The sequence below is a fragment of the Symsagittifera roscoffensis genome, chromosome 1 (genome assembly GCF_963678635.1).
Source record: "Symsagittifera roscoffensis chromosome 1, txSymRosc1.1, whole genome shotgun sequence".
In the NCBI taxonomy this organism is placed as follows: Eukaryota; Metazoa; Xenacoelomorpha; order Acoela; family Convolutidae; genus Symsagittifera; species Symsagittifera roscoffensis.
In genome coordinates, this window is record NC_087062.1 from 5,741,959 (window position 1) to 5,761,152 (window position 19,194).

The 19,194-nt window shown below is 31.0% G+C and overlaps 2 protein-coding genes across 2 annotated transcripts in view; one reads left to right on the plus strand and one right to left on the minus strand.

Annotated features, from left to right (window-relative positions):
- The window catches only part of LOC134857066 (serine/threonine-protein kinase Nek8-like), a 109,608-nt gene that overhangs the window by 76,840 nt on the left and 13,574 nt on the right, over positions 1–19,194 (minus strand). The gene's annotated exons all lie outside the window — the stretch shown is intronic.
- LOC134854843 (uncharacterized) lies at positions 15,322–16,981 on the plus strand. Its single transcript, XM_063871205.1, has 3 exons — positions 15,322–15,681; positions 16,203–16,348; positions 16,435–16,981. Exons 1-3 carry the CDS (start codon positions 15,593–15,595, stop codon positions 16,875–16,877), a joined length of 678 nt encoding a protein of 225 aa, XP_063727275.1. The 5' UTR covers positions 15,322–15,592; the 3' UTR covers positions 16,878–16,981.

The following is a 19,194-nucleotide window of genomic DNA, read 5'->3' on the forward strand; positions in this document are numbered from 1 at the left end:
CGATCTATTATATGAGTTATTCCTTGATCGATTGTTCGGGTAATTCTGGTTTCGGTTGTTTGAATAACTTCTGTTTCGATTATAGGAGTAGTTTCTATTCCTATTGTATGATGAATTTCGTGATTGGTTGTTTGGATAGTAGTTATTTCTTGATTGAGAATTAGATCTAGAAACAAATCGTTGTGTATTTGAATTTGATCTGGAGTAGTTATTTCGACTATTTGGTCTATTGTAGTGATTTTGTGATGAATTATACGAGTTTCTTCGTTCTGGTGATCTTCCTCTATAACTTGAGTTATATGGAGATTGATTTCTTGTATAGCTTGTATTGTTCGGGAGTGGTTTTCCTGAACTGTTGTTGCTGTATACATTTTTGTTTGGTAAATTTTGATCTTTTTTCATGTATTGATAGAATGATTTATTTGGTTCTTTGTATTTTTGAGGTTTATTTTGGCTATCTTGCTGTTTTTGTCTACATTCGGAAATACTATGTCCGTATCGTCGGCAATAATTACACCATTTTTTGAAAGATGGTTTGCCTTTAAAGTTCGGGTTCTTTTCGTAAATATTGAGTATTTCAGTGATTTTTTCAACGAGATCTGTTTCTGATTCTTGTATATTATTAATATTAGTGGGAGTCGTTTCAATTTTGTTAACGTATTGTAATTTCAGATTTTCCGTTTCTTCTAGTTTTATCGTGATTTCTGCTTGTTCTAGTTTGTCTACTAGTTTTCTAAAATCTAAATCGGGTTCTCGAATTGAAGAAGGATGGGATGCTCTCTTTTTTATTGCTATTTTCCTTAATTGTGGTGTTAAGGTCATCATTAAGATTTCTGTCATCTTTGTATTTTTATAGTCATGTGTATTTAGTGAGTATGCTTTTCGAACTAGTGTTTCGATTCGTACTGCTATTTGCTTGATGGTTTCGTTTGGTAATCTTCGAATTTCATTACATAAAACTCTTTGTTGTTGTTTGTTTCTTTCGGAGTCAAACATTTTTGAAAATTCTTGTGTAAATCTTTTCCAGTTTGATTTTATTTCTTGAGGTAGTACTGAAAACCATTTTTGGGCTGCGCCATCTAAGGTTGTTTGTATCAACGCTGTGCGTCGATGTATCCAGTTTTGATGTAGTGGCGTATTAATTGGTTCAGGTCCTATATTTAAAATCAAATTTGCTGTTACTGCATTTAAATAATCTTCTACAGAGTATTCAGGGTCTGTTCCTGTGAAAACCATTAAAGGTTTGTTTGATGTTATTGATGATCCACCCATAAGGTATGGATTCATTGTCATTTGTAATGATTCTGCTGCATTTGGCATTTGAGAAAAATTTGAAAGTTGGTTTCTTGTTATTTCATGTTGTTGAAGATAATATGGGAGTGGTATTTCGTTGTGTGTGTAGTCATTGGATTTTGTCGTTGAATTGGTTGAAAAGATTGTATATTAATTGGATTTTGTTGTTGAATTGGTTGTTGATATTGTGCATCTATTGATTGTGGAGAAAAATTTCTATAATTTGTACGTGTTTTCTGTATTCCTTGTCTACGATATTCTGGAGTATTATATATCTGGCTGTATGTATTATCATCTGAGAATAAATAATCCATTTGATAAGATGTTTGTTTTTTATTTTTATTTTGTTGAAAAAATGGGTAATTTTCACTCCGATCCTGTGGAGGATCTGGTTGAAAATTTTCGGAATTATATTGGGTCGTTGGGTTATCCCAGTTTCGAGGTTTTGTATATTGATTAAAATTTCTTTGTGGTTGATAATTTGTTTTTGATGGATGTGTATAATTATAATTATGGTCTGCAAAGTTGTTTCTAGTGAATGTTTTGCGTGTTTTTGATGGTATTGTCATGGGTCTGTATGTTTGGTAATCCATATGTGAATATTTTGGAGCAACCGAAGGTTTAACGGTTGATTGTAAGGTTACCTGTGTTTGTGAAGGATTTGTATTTTTTGGTGTTGTTAAATTCGGGCGTATTGGTGAAATACTTTGTTGTGTAGTTGTTGTGTGTACAATTTCTTCATTTATGAAGTGTGATGGTGTCTGTATATCTTGTTGAGTAAGATTCCTAGTTCCATTGAGGTTTTCGTTGTGTATTACTGTAGAATTTAAACTATTATTTTGTGTATCGGGTAAAAATGTATTATAGTTTAATGGTGTTGCATCTATTGTTAATGGTATTACTCTTACGTAATCTCTTATGTAAGATATTGTACCTATTGCTTGACTTGAGATTGATTGTGGAAAGTTTATAAATGCGGGATGAGACCATTCGGGGTCCCAAACATAATCTGATTGTTCTGTGATAGCGGTATCATCGTTCGGATTTTGGGGTCTAAAATTTTTTCTTGCTTGTGCAATTAAATCAATATTGTGTGTGAAATAATCTATTATGAACCATGCCAAGATTTTTTGTAAATCGTGTTTGGTATGTTGTGAAACGTCGTCTTTCGTGAAATTTTCTTTAATGATGTTTAAATAACTAGAGAGTAGTGTGATTTCATGTCGTACTCTTAAATGTTTAGATGTTTCTGTCGGTGAGACATTTGTTAATGGGAGTTCATTTTCTAATATCGAAATATAACTATATATTATTGCGAAAACTTCATTGGTGAAAATGGAGTTTGCTCTTTGTGAGTTATGGTATTGGATGCTTTTTATATATTCTGAAAAAACTTTTGAAAATTCTAAATCAAGATCGTCTGTTTGTATAGTATATGTTCTATTATTATGGTTTGGGGAAGTGAATTCTATAGAGTAGATTCCGTACTGTTGTGTTATGTTGCATATATCTTTTAGATAGTGATCTATGATTTGTCTTTTGATTTTTACATCGGGGAACTCTGTTTTACATGGACTGATTCCGGGTTCAAATAAATTTACGAGTAAATTTTGACAAAATATGTGTTGTCCTCTATCAGTATCTGCATCTACTATAAAAGGAAAGATTTCATCATCATCTGGAGTTTCTTCACCTGGGGTGTGCGTTGAACTCATTTTTTCGTTCGATAACTGTTAATATGTAATTATTAATGTGTCGAATTGGTTGATTCCAATTGTATAGATGTACTGGTTTTTGTTTGTACTGTTTTTTTATTCTTCTTTTTCCTCTTTGTGATGAATTTGAAGTTGTTTCTGAGTCAGAAAAATATAATTGATCGGGAAGTGGGTAATTTTTATTTATTGATTCTTTTAGTTTGTAAAGTTCGTCTAAACTGTTGGTTTCTGATTCTGAAAATGCGTTTCGATTTTTTGAAAATCTTTTTCGTGTTATTTGTCTTTGTTTAGTTATTATTTTTCTCTTTAGTGTTTGTCGTTTTGTGCGAATGTATCCAACTGTTTGTGTATGAGGTGTGATTACAAGGTCGTATTTTTTGTTGTCTATTTCACAATTGTGTAAAATGATTGTTTGTTTGTTTCCTAGGTTTTTAAATGACATAAGGTTTAGAATGACGGATGCAAAAAGTTGTTAAATGATTTCTATTTTCCTAAACTGTTAGTTCTTACGATTTTTTGGTTAGCTTAACCTGGGTCTTTTTGTTCAGGGTTGGAGAGAAAAGTATATCGATTCCGAAGAATGATTTTTACTTTCTCGTGACTAGTATAAGCTAAGGTGTTAACTTACTTAATCTTACTTAGGGGTAGTGATTGTGTTCAAGGGTTGGAGAATAGTAAATCGATCCACAAGGTTCAGGTATAATTAGAACGCGAGTAGTTCGTTAGATACTATTTTAAACTTACTAAGTCTAAGATTTATCCTGGGTCTGGTAAGAGGGGGGGTCAAGTGAAGGATGAATAACCGAAGTTCTTCACTATTTATCCTAATTTGAATGATTAGTTTTGTTTAAAAATTTCTATTAGTCTTGGGTCTTTAGAAAGGGTTGGGTAGTGAATCGACGTTTGAGGTCGTTAGACACTAATTAAGTGGGTGGGGGAGAACAAAGTTGTTCTGGTTGATCCAAGGATAGGCCTTGATGATCAAATTTAAAATTTAATTAAGTAGAAAATGATTTAAGATCCAAGGATAAGCCTTGATGATCTGGTTTTTAAATTAAGTGACTTTAAATTTTAATAAAGTTTTAAATTTGTGTAAAGGAAAGATTTAGTGTTTTGATGATATTAGTGAGTTGATGATTGCTGTTATGTTTTAGGTGATGAAGCTGGAACAACAGGATGATTTATGATTACTAACCATTTATTGTCATGCTACTAATTTTTATTTTTTTTTTCTAATAAATATTTTTCAAACATGTTTTGTATATTACTGCAGAGTTTTAGAAAAACGATCTTAGATCTTTTTATCAATCGTTATTGTATAATATTAATTTTGTTTAGCGCCTGAAATGATTTTGAAGAGTAACTTCAAGGTTTTATGTTTGCAAATGGAAATCTAAATTCATTGCAAGTAGTATTCGAAATATAAAAGTTTGTTCTGGCTTTTGCCGAACTATCATATAACTATACGGCAAGTTTCTACTTTGTCGTATGTCGTCTTTGGTTCGTCGTCTTCTTCCAATTCCGGGTAGTTCTATTATGGTTCGGAATATTGGCTCTGATCTATTGAGTCGGAGAGACATTTCAATTAAATTGTTGTCGTATAACATTTTGTAAATGTTTTTGTCTAATTTCTAATCTAATTTTGGTTAATTCTAATCTAGTAAGGTCTTGTTCGAGACTTATGGTCGCACCAGATGAGTTATGACAGGGGTGTATAACTCATAGAGTAATTTCGGATAGGGTACACCGTCTGCTCGTCACGCTATCTTATTTTCGGCCGGATAGATTCGTGCAACTTCTTAGTCTAATACCGATCCTAATCTTACTCTTATACTATCTAGTCTCAGGTTGTTTAACTAGTCTCTGCTAGGCTCAATAGATCTAGGGTATACTGGTTTATTGCGGCTGCTGAAGTGCTCGGGAGAGTCCAACTAATTTCTAAGTTAAATTCAAATCTCTCTGGTGCTGAAATTACAAGTAACTTCAGCACTTACAAATAAGTGGGTTGTTAGTTAGATGGATCATGATTGGTTAATATTAAATACTTTACATTGGTAAAACATTTAATTTATCCAATCATAAAATATAGTTTAGATCAGGTTCCACAACGCTCGAGACGTTTTTTGACAAAACGGCGAAAAACCATCGAAGAGTGTTTGTTAAAATACTGCGCAAAATCGATTAAGAACGACTAAAAAATCAGAAAAAGAACAAGTCTAAAAGAAAATAGCCGTATGGCTAAATGTGTGCGCAATCACTCCGAAGCATCTAGTATAGTCAAGAAGAACTAAGATAGGTTTATAGAACTCTCGAACTTGTTTGATGTACATCTCAGCACAGGAAAGACTCGAGAAAATGCAATGATGAGGTCTAAAAGAGGACCCGAGTCGAGATTTTTCACCTAATTTGAAGCAAGAATTGAGCAGTTTGAGCGTTTTTTTTTAGACAGTTACGCTCAAAATCTTGCTTCAAAATGAGCGGTTTGAGCGGTTTTTGAACGGTTTATCTAAAAAAAAATGGCTCGAGCAAAATGGCGAAATACAAGAACGCGTTCTCAGTGCGTTCTCAAACCTGATTTATTTACTGCCTAAATCTGGATTTATGCTTCAGTGACTGATGAAGCGTGATAGCGAAAAGAAACTGGTCGAGTGCCAAAAAGAAAACTTTTGCAAGGCTCCATTATACAGATCTATGGCAGAAGGCAATGGTGGATGCTGTAGATTTCATATGTTGGCCTGACATCAGTCGAGAAATCGTTGAAAGCGTGCCAGGTATGCAGAGAATTCACGTTCTTTGGTAGGAAACTATTTCTAAAACTAAATTAAGTCCCAAACAACTGCAAAATTTTATCGCAACCTAATGATGAGGTTCAGTTGGATTTTGCAAATACTTTAGAAAAAATACAGTGATAATCTATATGTACTGGTAGCCATAGATTGTTTTGTTATTCAAATTTTTTTATTGATAATAACTAAATTTGCGACAGCCAAGAAAATTCTGAGAAGAGGTATTCGGGTTCAGAGCATACCAAAAAGCTTAGAAACTGATCATGCAAGGCCGTTTAAGTCAGCATTGACGAAAAAAACTTTGCGAGTCATGGGATTGACCACGTAATATCACAGCTAGACGGTCACAAAGCAACGGGATTTACGAAAAAAAAATACAATACAAACCAATTCAATACAGTAAAATACACTATAATTATTATACATTATAACACAATACAATACAATACAACACACAACAGTACAACACAATTCAAAACAATACAACCCATCACCATACAATACAATCAAAACAAAACAATAAACTAAAATACAATACGATACAAATTAATAAACTAAAAGACAAAACAATACAATAAAATACAATAAAATACAATACACTACAACACAACACAGACGCATACAATACAAAACAATACAACACAAAACAATACAAAACAATACAAAACGAAACATCACAAAAGAAAACAATACAATACACTACAGTAGAAGACATTTCAATGCAATACAATACAAAAACAAACAATACAATACAATACAAAATCATACAATACAATACAATACAATACAATACAAAACTAGTCAATACAAAACAATAAAATACACTACAAAACAATACAACACAATACAACACAATACAATGCAATACAATATAAAACAAAACAGTATATACAAAACAACACAAAACAGTACAAAACAAAACAATACACACCAAACGAAACACAAAAATACAAAACAAAAATATTTAGTTTAGTACAAATCAATTCAATTCAATGCAATACAAAACAAAACAATTTCTTTTAATACAAAACAAAACATTACAAAACGAAACAAAAAACACAGTACAAAACATCACAAAACAATTCAATACAAATAAACAAAACAAAACAATACAATACAATAAAACACAGAACATTACAAAAAAATAACACAATACAATACAAAACAAAACAATACAATAAAATTTAAAATAAAACAACTAGATAAAACAAAAAAATTCAACAATACAATACAATAAAATACAATACAATACAATACAATACAATACAATACAATACAATACAATACAATACAAAACAATACAATACAATACAATACAATACAATACAAAACAATACAAAAACAATTCAAAACAATACAATACAATACGAAACTTTGTAATACATTACAAAGCGATACAATACAATACAATACAATACAATACAATACAATACAAAACAAAATAATAGAATTCAAAACAATACAAAACAATACAAAACAGAACAATACAATACAATAGAAAACAATACAATACAATACAAAACAATACAATACAATACAATACAATACAATACAATACAATACAAAACAAAACAATACATACAATACAAAACAAAAAAAAATCAAAAAAATACAACACATTACGAAAAATAACACAAGACAATACAAAACAAAACAATATGAAAAAAAATTTAAATTAAAACAACAAAATAAAATACATTTCTCAACAATACAAAACAATACAATACAATACAATAAAAAACAATACAAAACAATTCAAAACAATACAATACAATACAATACAAAACTATGTAATACAATATAATACAATACAATACAATACAAAACAAAACAATACAAAACAAAACAATATAATACAATACAATACAATACAAAAGAATACAATGCAATACAATACAATACAATACAATACAATACAATACAATACAATACAATACAATACAATACAATACATTACAAAACAATACAATACAATACAATGCAATACAATACAATACAATACAATACAAAACAATACAAAACAATACAGTACAATACAATACAATACAACACAAAACAATACATTAGAATACTTACAATACAAAACAAAAAAATACAGTAAAATACAATACATTACAAAAAAATAGCACAAACAATACAAAACAAAACAATACAAAAAACTTTAGAACAAAACAACAAACTAAAACAAAACAACAAAAAAAACTAAAAGACAGTGCAATACAAAACAACACATTGTAAAACAATACATAAAATTACAATACAACAAAAAACTATTTAAAATAAAAACAAAACAAAAAAAACAAAACAATACAGAACAATACAAAACAAAACAATACAGAACAATACAATGCAAAACAATACCATTTAAAACGATACAATACAATGCAAGGCAATACAATACAAAACATTATAGAAAAATTACAAAACATTAGAAGGAAAGAAAATACAATACGAAACCATACAGCATAATAGAAAACAACCAAAAACAAAACTATAAAACACATATTAATACAAAAAAAAACAATACAACACAATACGATACAAAACAAAACTTTGCATTACAAAATGTTTCTATACAAAACAATAAAAACGACACAATAAAAAATAAAATAAAAAGACAGCAAACAAAACACAGAAAACCTTTCAATACATTTTAACATAAAAAGATACAATACAAATTACTACATTACAATACAAAAAAAACATTAAAATTAAATACGAATCAATGCAACACAAAACTATATAATACAATACAACACAACACAACACAACACAACACAACACAACACAACATAATACAGTACATTGATACACACAAAAAATTACTTTACAATACGAAACTTACAATAAAATACGATACCATACAAAAACCAATCAAGATAAAACAACTCAATAAAAAACAACTCAAAAAAAACACAGAAGAAAACACAAGACAAAAGAATATATTTGAATACAAATTACATCAAAACAACAAAAAACACTACAAAACATTACAAAACAAAACAAAACAAATTACATCGAAACAACAAAAAACACTACAAAACATTACAAAACAAAACAAAACAAAACAGTAAAAAACAATACAATACAAAAAAAACAATACAACTTATTACAATACAAAACAAAACAATACAATTCAATACAATGCAAAACAATACAAAACAATACAAAAAAAGTACAATACAATTCAGTACAGAGAATAACAATACAAAACAATATAGATGTTAGCGGGTTCTTTAAAAAGCATAGAAACTGACCATGCAGGGCCGTTTAAGTTAGCATTGACGAAGCAATACTTTGCGATTTATGGGATCGACCATGTAATTGCAGAGATTGACGCTCACAAGGCAACGGGATTAACAAGAAGATACACAATACAAACCAATGCGATGCATTACAAAACACTATAAAACAAAATAACACGACACAATACAAAACAAAACACTACAATACAAAACAAAATCATAAAATACAAAACAATAAACTAAAATGCAATAAGATACAAAATAGCAAATTAAAAGACAAAACAAACGAAAACAAAATAATTTAGAACAAAACAGAAAACTAAAATAAATTACAAAACAAAACAATAAACTAAAAGTCAGTGCAATACAAAACAATACCAGAGAAAACAATACGATACAATACAATACAATACAATACAATACAATACAATACAATACAATACAAAACAATACAATACAATACAATACAATACAATACAAAACAGTACAATACAATACAAAACAATACAATACAAAACAAAACAATACAGTACAATACAATACAATACAATACAATACAATACAATACAATACAATACAATACAATACAATACAATACAAAAGAATACAATACAATACAAAACAATACAATACATTACAAAACAATACAATACAATACAATACAATACAGTAACGTTAGTCTCAAGTGAAGCAATAAATTAAAATAAAAAATACAAAAAAAGCAAAAAACTGGAAGACAAAACAAAACAAAACAATACAAAACAAAACAAAACAAAACCTAAAAATACAATGCAATACAAATAATACAAAACATCATACTTATAATACAGAACACAACAACACAAAACATTGGAAAACTAATACAAAACAATACCAAAGCAAAACAATACAATACAATTAAAAACAAAACAATAAGCGATTTACAAAACAATAAAAGTAAAACAAGAGTTAGTACAGTACAATACAAAACGTAAAATAGAACACAATACAAATCACTACAAACAAAACAAAACAATACAATACAATACAATACAACACAGTACAAAACAATACAATATAATACAATACAATACAATACAATTCAATAGAATACAATACAATACAATACAATACAATACAATACTATACAATACAATACAATACAAAACAATACAATACAATACAATACAATACAATACAATACAAAACAATACAATACAATACATACAAAACAACACACTTCAGTACAAGGAAAAACAAAAATTAATTCGAAAAAGCATAGAAGATGTCTATGCAAAAAAAAATACAATACAAACTTATAGAATACAGTGCAATACAATATAATACGACGAGAAAAACACAATATATTACAATATCAAGCAATATAACAGAACGCAATACAAAATAATAACATACAACACAATACAGTACAATACAAAACAACACAATAGAAAACAAAGCAAAAAAATACAATAAAAAACAAAACAATACAATACAATACTATACAAAACATTACAATACAATACAATACAATACAATACAATACAATACAATACAATACAATACAATACAATACAATACAATACAATACAATACAATACAATATAATACAATACAATACAATACAATACAATACAATACAATACAATACAATACAATACAATACAATACAATACAATACAATACAATACAATAGAATACAATACAATACAATACAATACAATACAATACAACACAAAACAGTACAATACAATACAATACAACACAAAACAATACAACAAAAAAACAATTAAAAACAAAATAACACAAAAAAATATACTACAATAAATTGCATTACAAAAGGATACAATACAATACAAAATAGTACTCTAAAACACAAAAAATCCCAAAACAAAACATTACACTACAAAACAAGTCATTACAACAAAAATAAAACAAGATGATACATAACATTACAATACAAAACAAAACAATAAATTAAATTAAACTACCGAACAAGACAATAAATTAAAGGGCATTACGATACAATACATCACAAAACACTACAATATAAAACAATACAACACAAAACAATACAAAAAAAATCATTCAAACAATACAAAACAAAAGAAAACAAAATAATTCAATACAAAACAGTACAACACAAAGCAATAGAATACAATTCAATACATTACAATACACTACAATAAAATTTAATACAAAAAAATATAAAACAAAACAAAGTGAAACAAAACAACTCAAACCAACACATTTCAAAACAAAATGTATCGTTTTGATTTATTTTTGTATTGTAATATGAAAAAATGATCTTCGTTTCATATTTTTTTGTTTTGTTTGTTTGTCATTGTGTTTTATTGTTTTGTAATGATCTGTACTGTATTGTTTTCTATTGTTTTGTATTTTTTTATGGAATTTTGTTTTGTTCTGCATTGTATTGCATTGTATTTGTTTGTATTGTGTTGTATTGTATTGTTTTGTATTGTATTCAATAAGTCTTCAAGGCAAATGACGGTGATCAAAAATGAATAAAGTTTGGATTCAACGTTCGAAATTTATTTTAAAAAATGTTTTTGCATTTATTCACCCATGTCAGAAATTCCTAAAAAACTGGTTTGTACGAACGTTAAATCCCCATTAATTCCAAGTCATCACAAAAGATGAGGAGTCTCGATATTCATCCAGAAGAATTCGCAGACAAACTAATGTAATTGAACAAATGAAGGACATAGTGTGAAGCTGGTGAATTGTGTTTTAGACCATTTCCCCATTCTAAGTACCAAGACAAGACAGCTCGAATATAATACTCAATGGAAGCAAAATCAGTCAAGGGGTAGTATTGTAAATACTACACGGACAAAGGACCACTGTCTAAATAGTTTTTTTAACGACCCAAATCGAAATCGAAGTGTGCCATTTATTTAAAGCTTTTTTTCACTACGATACGCTGACTGTTTTTATTCTTGTTAGGACTATAAAATCTAGTTTTAAAAACCAACTACTTTTTAAATACTTGTCCAATTTTTCTGATTTTTTTGTGCTCAGTATTTTGAAAAGGTCGGCGATTGCTAACACGTCACTTTTAATTATAACTTGAAATAAGATAGATAAATATTTAGCAGTCTTGCCGGCTGCACTGGAATTCTCCTTGCTTTGATAAGCAGAGATGCACCAGCAAAATGATCCATCAGAGAAAGTACTATGAATTTTTAAAAAGACCGAACTGAAGGCTGCGGTTTTAATCAAAGGGGACGAAAAAATCAAATAAAATCTATTTGAAAATTCCCTTATGAGGAAGGGAGAAAAAAGGAGCAGGTGAAACTTGAATAACTAAAGATGAATCAGCCGCGGGTTTATGCTTAAGAGCAAAAGAACTTGCCTTACTTCTTCAGTGTTTCATTTTGCTCAGCCAGCAGCAAGTCTTCTACTTTAACAACTTCAGTCTAAGAATAAATAATTTTTCTCTTTCACTTTTACAAAATCATAAAAACTAGTCTTTTTTCCAATAAAACAGAAAAACAATTTTCTTTGGAACTTCGATAAACAGTAAATCGATATAATTACGATCGAGAAAACCCTGAGTACAAATATAAACGGACAAAAGTCCTCCAGACGAACCAACAGAAGTGGACTCAACCAAGATTGACTCGAGAATCCTACCCAATCGACAACCTTATTAAGAAGAAAAAATATTAATTGCAAATAAGAGTAAACACTCCATTCCTCATAGGTATACTTCTTCAAGCTGTTCGATTCATGTATATAATATAATAACCCTGTGCTTTGTATTCACCAAGCTAATAAATTCATACTTTTTCTAACTATTGTTTCTACTATGACGTTTGTCAAGAAAATTGACGATCTTAGGTGAGACTTATAACTTAGGATAGATAACTAAGCAATCAACCAGCAATTATCGCTCAGTATAATTGCACAAAGCTGAAAAAACAAGTACAAGATGCCTAACGTAATACAATCACTAGATAACGATGCCCAAATTTTATTTCAGCCTGTGACAGAAACTTGATTCAAGTCTTCGTCATTGGATCCGAAATAAGCATTTGGTTAATTAAAACTTTCAGAAAAAACTAGCAATCAAGAAAATTTCACCTTTTCATGGAAATATCACACATCTACTGCATTTTAAGAGGTAGAAGGAGATTAGAACTACTCAAAAGTCAAAAAGTTAGTCTTCAAAGGTTCGAAAAAATAAAATCTCGATGAAAGGATAAATTTGGCTTTCTTATGGTTTTATTATATCAGGACAGGTATAAACAAAAGTAAAGAACACAAAAAACCAGAAGTTTTACAGGAGTGAAACATAAAAAGGCAAAAAATTCAAGATATTTTAAAGTTGATGGCGAATATTACCAAATGAAATACCTCAAAAAAGCAACACAAAAAAATGCCAGCCACAAAGGACTAGGGGCACGCCTTGAAGAAGAAAAAAAAAGGTTCAAAAGAAGAAGGCAGTTCTAATTACCGAAGCATAAGGGCCAGACAACAAGACAAGTTACAACTCTGGAAAGCGGATTTGGATTGGGAGTAGCAGGAAGTCATCACAATCAGAGAACAAAGATCAAGAGAGAGTGATTCTACCGGCACGGATGACCCGCACTCAGTAAAAAGAGAAAAAATAGATTATAATGGATTTTTATTGCAATTCTCCATAAATTTCAAAAAAAATTGATTATAATCGATTAAAAATGGATTATAATGTTACCATTTTTCGAAACAAAAGAAAACATTATAATCGATTATAATCGATTATTTTTTTTAAAAAATTTCTCAAACTTTATTAAATTATATCATTATAATTATAATTATTGAATCCAATGTTATTCTACAAACGTCATCACTTCATTTCGTTTTATTTTTGTCAGTCCAGGAGGACAATTTGGAGGTTGAACATTTAAACATATATATTCGTCGCTGAGAAAAACAAGCTCCAGCAGAATGACGCCATCTCCAAAAGATTATTCCGAATTTGTAAAAGAAAAAGAAGCTGGACATACATGCACGCCGATAAAGAAACCATCGATTTTGTAAATGAAATCACTACAACTAGAGATGTCGAGCTTACCAGAGGGAGCAATGGCATCAAAACAAGCAAACATTTCTTCGTCAACAACTGCATTTGACACGTTTAGTTCAACGCCACCGACACCCCCAGAAGTTGTTTTATCACCACAGAGTTTTACCGGCCATCCGGAGTTTTCAGCGGGAAAAAAAACACGAAACAATGGATCGCAACTTTCGAAAGTTTCTAACAGGTCTTCGGCAAGGGCAAAAAAGTCGACAAAAATCCATCTCAGATTTGATAACATACATTACGATATCCAAACTTGAATTCACTTCTTATTAAACTTAATAATTTTTAAACAATTTTAGTCTTTTGATAACTCTAGGAATTGTCGGAATTACTGATGAATCTGATAAACAATATATTTTTGTTTTATCAGATTGGTGTATATAAAATCCTAAAATCAAAACCCAAGTCCTATAATCGACCATTGAAAATCGTTTTTATTGGAGCCGGTGGAGGGAGCGTTGAGCGGAGCTGAGCAGCCACTCACTCAATTCCGGTGGGCTGGTTTTTTATTATTTTATTTTCCTGGTTCATAAATTGAATTTAATCTTTGTGTAGCCGTTGTTCATTTTCTTCATAAGGCGTATAAGGCGTAAGGAGCCACAAGAAACTAATTTTGAGGGTATAATTGATTGTAGTTCCTGCGAATCGCAGAGGAGCTATCAGTAGGCCTTAACAGTCCCGTCGAGGGAAGTCCATTTGAATTATCTCCCCACATTCCAGACAGTGTTATTTAGCTGAGCTAAGCTGTTTTTTTTTTGCGACTCAAGGCCGTTTTCTTGCGTCTAGAACTTTTACGTGGTACCACTATTGCAGCTAAATTTGGTCAGGTTGTGGTAGACCTGAAGCTGGAGGTCAAGTGAGAGCTTGTCCTCATACACTATCATTGCCATGGCATGGGATCGAATACACGATCAGACGATTTCAAAGTTAACGCATTACCGTTGTGCTAAGTGCTTCTGTAAACTGGGAGTAAAATACAATCATCTTGTAGATTCAGAAAATGATGACCATGTACTTCATTTTCAAAATTCTTGTTTATACATTTCCTTCAAAATAAGTTTTAAAATTTTATTTTTGAGATTAGTATAAAAAGTAGGAAAAAAGTTTGCTATGATCGTTTCACTAAAAACTTCAGTGATCTGTCAATTGTATGTTTTAATAGTAAACTTCGCTATCAAAGTTAACAATAACAATTTACTCAAATTAGAGTCAGAATCACTATAAATGATGTTCGTTTGGACAACAAACTAATATGAACTCAAGCTGATTTAAACACCTGAAGTCCTTTTAATGAATTCATGAGGAACTACTTATTACTTTAAAAGCCATAAAACTTTCGCGATTATTCAGTCTACATTCAAAAGTTATTCCCAAAATAATAGAAAAACATCTTTTTTCCGATTTCAAAAACTATTATAAAAATTAACTTGAAAAACATCTACAAAAAAAACTGATCGATCGGATTTTGCTTGAAGAATACTAGCCATGAAGCGTTGTTTAATTTTATTAACGACATTTTTCTACATTTGTTTATTTTGCCCCAAAGAGGCCTATGGTAACACGGCGTTCGGCAGGTAAGCGGCGGTGGCGGCGGCGGAAAATTCCCTCTAACAGAATGCACGAAATTTACGTCAACTTAGAATCAGTTGCAAATTTATTGAGGGGTCAATTTATCTTAAAACGTTTCTCAAGACTTTTTGAAGGGGGAGCAGTGGAGCGGTAATGGGTTTAAGGTGTGGGTGTGTGTGGGGGGGGGGGGGGGGGGGGAGGGGAGGTTTGTGTGTGTGTGTGTGGGGGGGGGGGGGGGGGCGATTTGCGATTTGTTCAAAGCATTCCAGAAATTGCCCCAAAACTTTGATTGTGGCCTGTTTTTTTTGTCAGAAAATATTGACAAAAGAGTTTTCATAGTTTTTTGGGAACCCAACGAAAAATAATTTGGCCTATCTAAAAAAGCGGCGAAACTTTCTCTTTTTTTGAAAACCTGCCCCTTCTCCCCGAGAAAATTGATTGCGGCGCTGATTGGTTGAAATTTATCGCAAATTAGGCCCTTCTGTCATGACAATATACCTGCAACTCACCCCCCCCCCCCTTCCAGGTGCGCCAAAGTGGAGGCAGTTCCGGTGGACGAGGACAGGTGGGGAGGAAAGTGGTTTGTGCAGAAACGTGTGGACAACCTGAGAGAGATGGGAAACATATGCAACTTCATACAGGTGTCACTCGGCACTTACAATGAGAAAATTGGTGAGTCTCAAAAATAATTGGAAAAAAAAAAATTTCAATTTTTTCATTTTTTTTCTTCAAAATTGTCTTTTTTTGAAATTACTTAGGACCTCAAATGAAGTTGAACAAATCAGGCTACGACGAAGATAAGGACTGTTACAGCTCTGAAACTCTCTATGCCAATCATCCTAACCAGACAATTGGCGCATTCGTAACTCCAGTTGGGGTGCTGAACTACCTCAACCGGAAGAGAATAAATTTCTCCGTCATTCATTTGGAAGACAAATTTGCTCTGACTTACGCTTGTGTCAAATCGGGGGTCCTGAGATTGGAGCAGATTTGGGTTTTGTCACGTGACCAGAGGGTGAGGAGACGCTATATGCACATGGAAAGACTGGAAAGAATTCTGAAGTCGAAAAATCTGCACGATCTCGAGACATACGATGTGCGCCAGAGGTACTGCCATCCGGTGGAGATTGAAATTGAGCCAGTGAAAATCATCGCCGACTTTTGGGATAGAGTTTACAAATCGCACATGAAGTCAGCTTAAAGTAACTCTTCTATTGCATGTTAAAATTAATGCCAAATTGGCACAACGCGAGTGATCAAAAAATTGCGTCAAAAAGTAATGTTTGATAGATTGAATAGATTTTTGACAGGCTTTCGAAATGAGCTGATATGAGTGAAAAACTTATTTACGCCGTCAAAATTAGCAGTATAGGTTAATTAACTTCCTAGGATTTTTTTTATTTCCTTAAGATATTTGATGAAATCACGTAGTGGCTCCACAAAAACACTCGTTTTGTGATTTTTTGTGTGAATATATGTCGTAGATAGAAGTTTTAATTTTGTATTTTGGAAAATATTTATTTGAACTTAGAAGCGAATTTGTAACAAAAAAGAAAACGATTTTTCTATCCTATAATTATTGAAAAAAATATAATAAAATAATTATTGTTTTAATCAAAATATGGTGGGGAAGACCTGAGACATGCAATGTGCGCTTCAGGGTCTGAAACGCACGTTTATGCATGTCTCAGATTTTCCCCCACCATAATTTGATTTAAGAAAACTAATTTTTGAACTAGTTGGTTTTTTTAATCAAAATATGGTGGGGAAAGACATAAATACGGTAGTTTATAAGTTTATTAAAAAAACAATAACTGAAATATTGATATTGTTCATTTATTGGAAAACTCTGATCATACAGTTTTTCTACATGAAATTTAATTGACGAGCATTTTTTTTGACAAAAATCAAAAGCTCAGTTTTGACAACCAAAAATCAGCAAAAAAGCATGTTTACGTGATTTACGGTTGCCTAAGAAACGTTTCTAAATACCTTCTGAAAGTTCAATTTTTGTATTGGAAAAAGCTTATGAAACCTTTATTATTTGAGGAAATAGTATAAACAAATAAAAGATCTACCATTTTGACAACCAGATAACTTCAAGACTGTCATATAGACAACAATATTGTTTGAAAAAACTTTAAAAAGGTCGCCCCCCTCCCTTCCACCTAAATCCGCCACTGCAGCAAGATCAATTTTTTGTCTTCCGTGAGAACAATTCCCTTGAGCGAACAAAGCTCGCTAGGTAGAAAAAATCTTAACGGTATGGTTGGAAAAACAGGAAACTTCTTCAAGGCAGCGATCATTTTCAGATTATTCTTTAGCACTACCAACCATGGTAATTTGTATCCATTGTACAAAGGCCGACTAAAAGCTGATTCAAAGCTCTCCATTTTCTATTTTACCCAGCCAAACAACTCACCTTTTCTGCTCAACCAGATGATTATTTTCAGCTAATTGATTTGGAGAATCACATCACTGAATTGCCACATACGTCCTTCGTCCTTGGTAACTGCGATCTACAAATTCACTTATGTTCTCACCAACTTGGATCGCTTGTAAAAAAAACTTTCGGAAAAGCTTAACGCCAAAATTACAGCCTCAAAAATTTTGCGTATGTTTTCTTTTCTCGGTTGCATAGATGACCGAACACCGTTGCCAGTTCTGAACATAGACTTTCTTCAATTAGATTCAAATAATGTACGTTTTATCTACCAGAAATATTTAACCAGCTACATACATAGTAAAAAGTTAAATTGTACATCTGGTGGCAGGGTTGTTAAAATTCTGTTTTTTTTTCTAACAAAAAGCGTTTCAAACGTTCAAAATGTTTTAAACCTTTTAAAACACTGTTTAAAATCTGAACTCGAGAAAAAACTTAAGTTTCAGAAAACTTTATTGCTCGGATAAACTCATTGAGAACACGAAACTAGAGAGTCAATTTGGAAACTTTCTGTGGTCCAAGTCGATTTCTTAAATCGCTTTGGACAGAGCCCATTGAGCTGAAAGTTGAATCAACAACACATTGCGGGAAAATTCCATAAACTTCGATGCTTGTATTTTGTGGAAAAGCGGAATAAACAATCATAGAAAACAGCAATAAAAATCAAACGTTTAAAATACTGTTTTACACACTGTTTAAAACGTATGGTGTTTTAAACAAAAACCCTGCCTGGTGGGAAATTCAAATGAGCAGATTTATATCGAGTAGATTAGCCTGGAGAGGAAAAAACATAGCCAATTTTCATCATTACTAATATAGATTCATCGAACCATACTTATAAAAAGGACTGTTAAAGTTTTTTTTCCCGTTATTACCCGTTACCCGTTATTTAAAAATTGCTGAATTTAAATTACACAAAACAAATGTTAAATTCATTTCATTTGAGATATTACAGTAAACATGTCTGGCATGTATGTCTATCGTCTTTTTATATCAGTTGAATTTGTCAGACGGGGTAGTAATTGCTCCGACCATTGAAAATGGGAAGGAACTTTGTATTCTGGGGTGCTTTAGT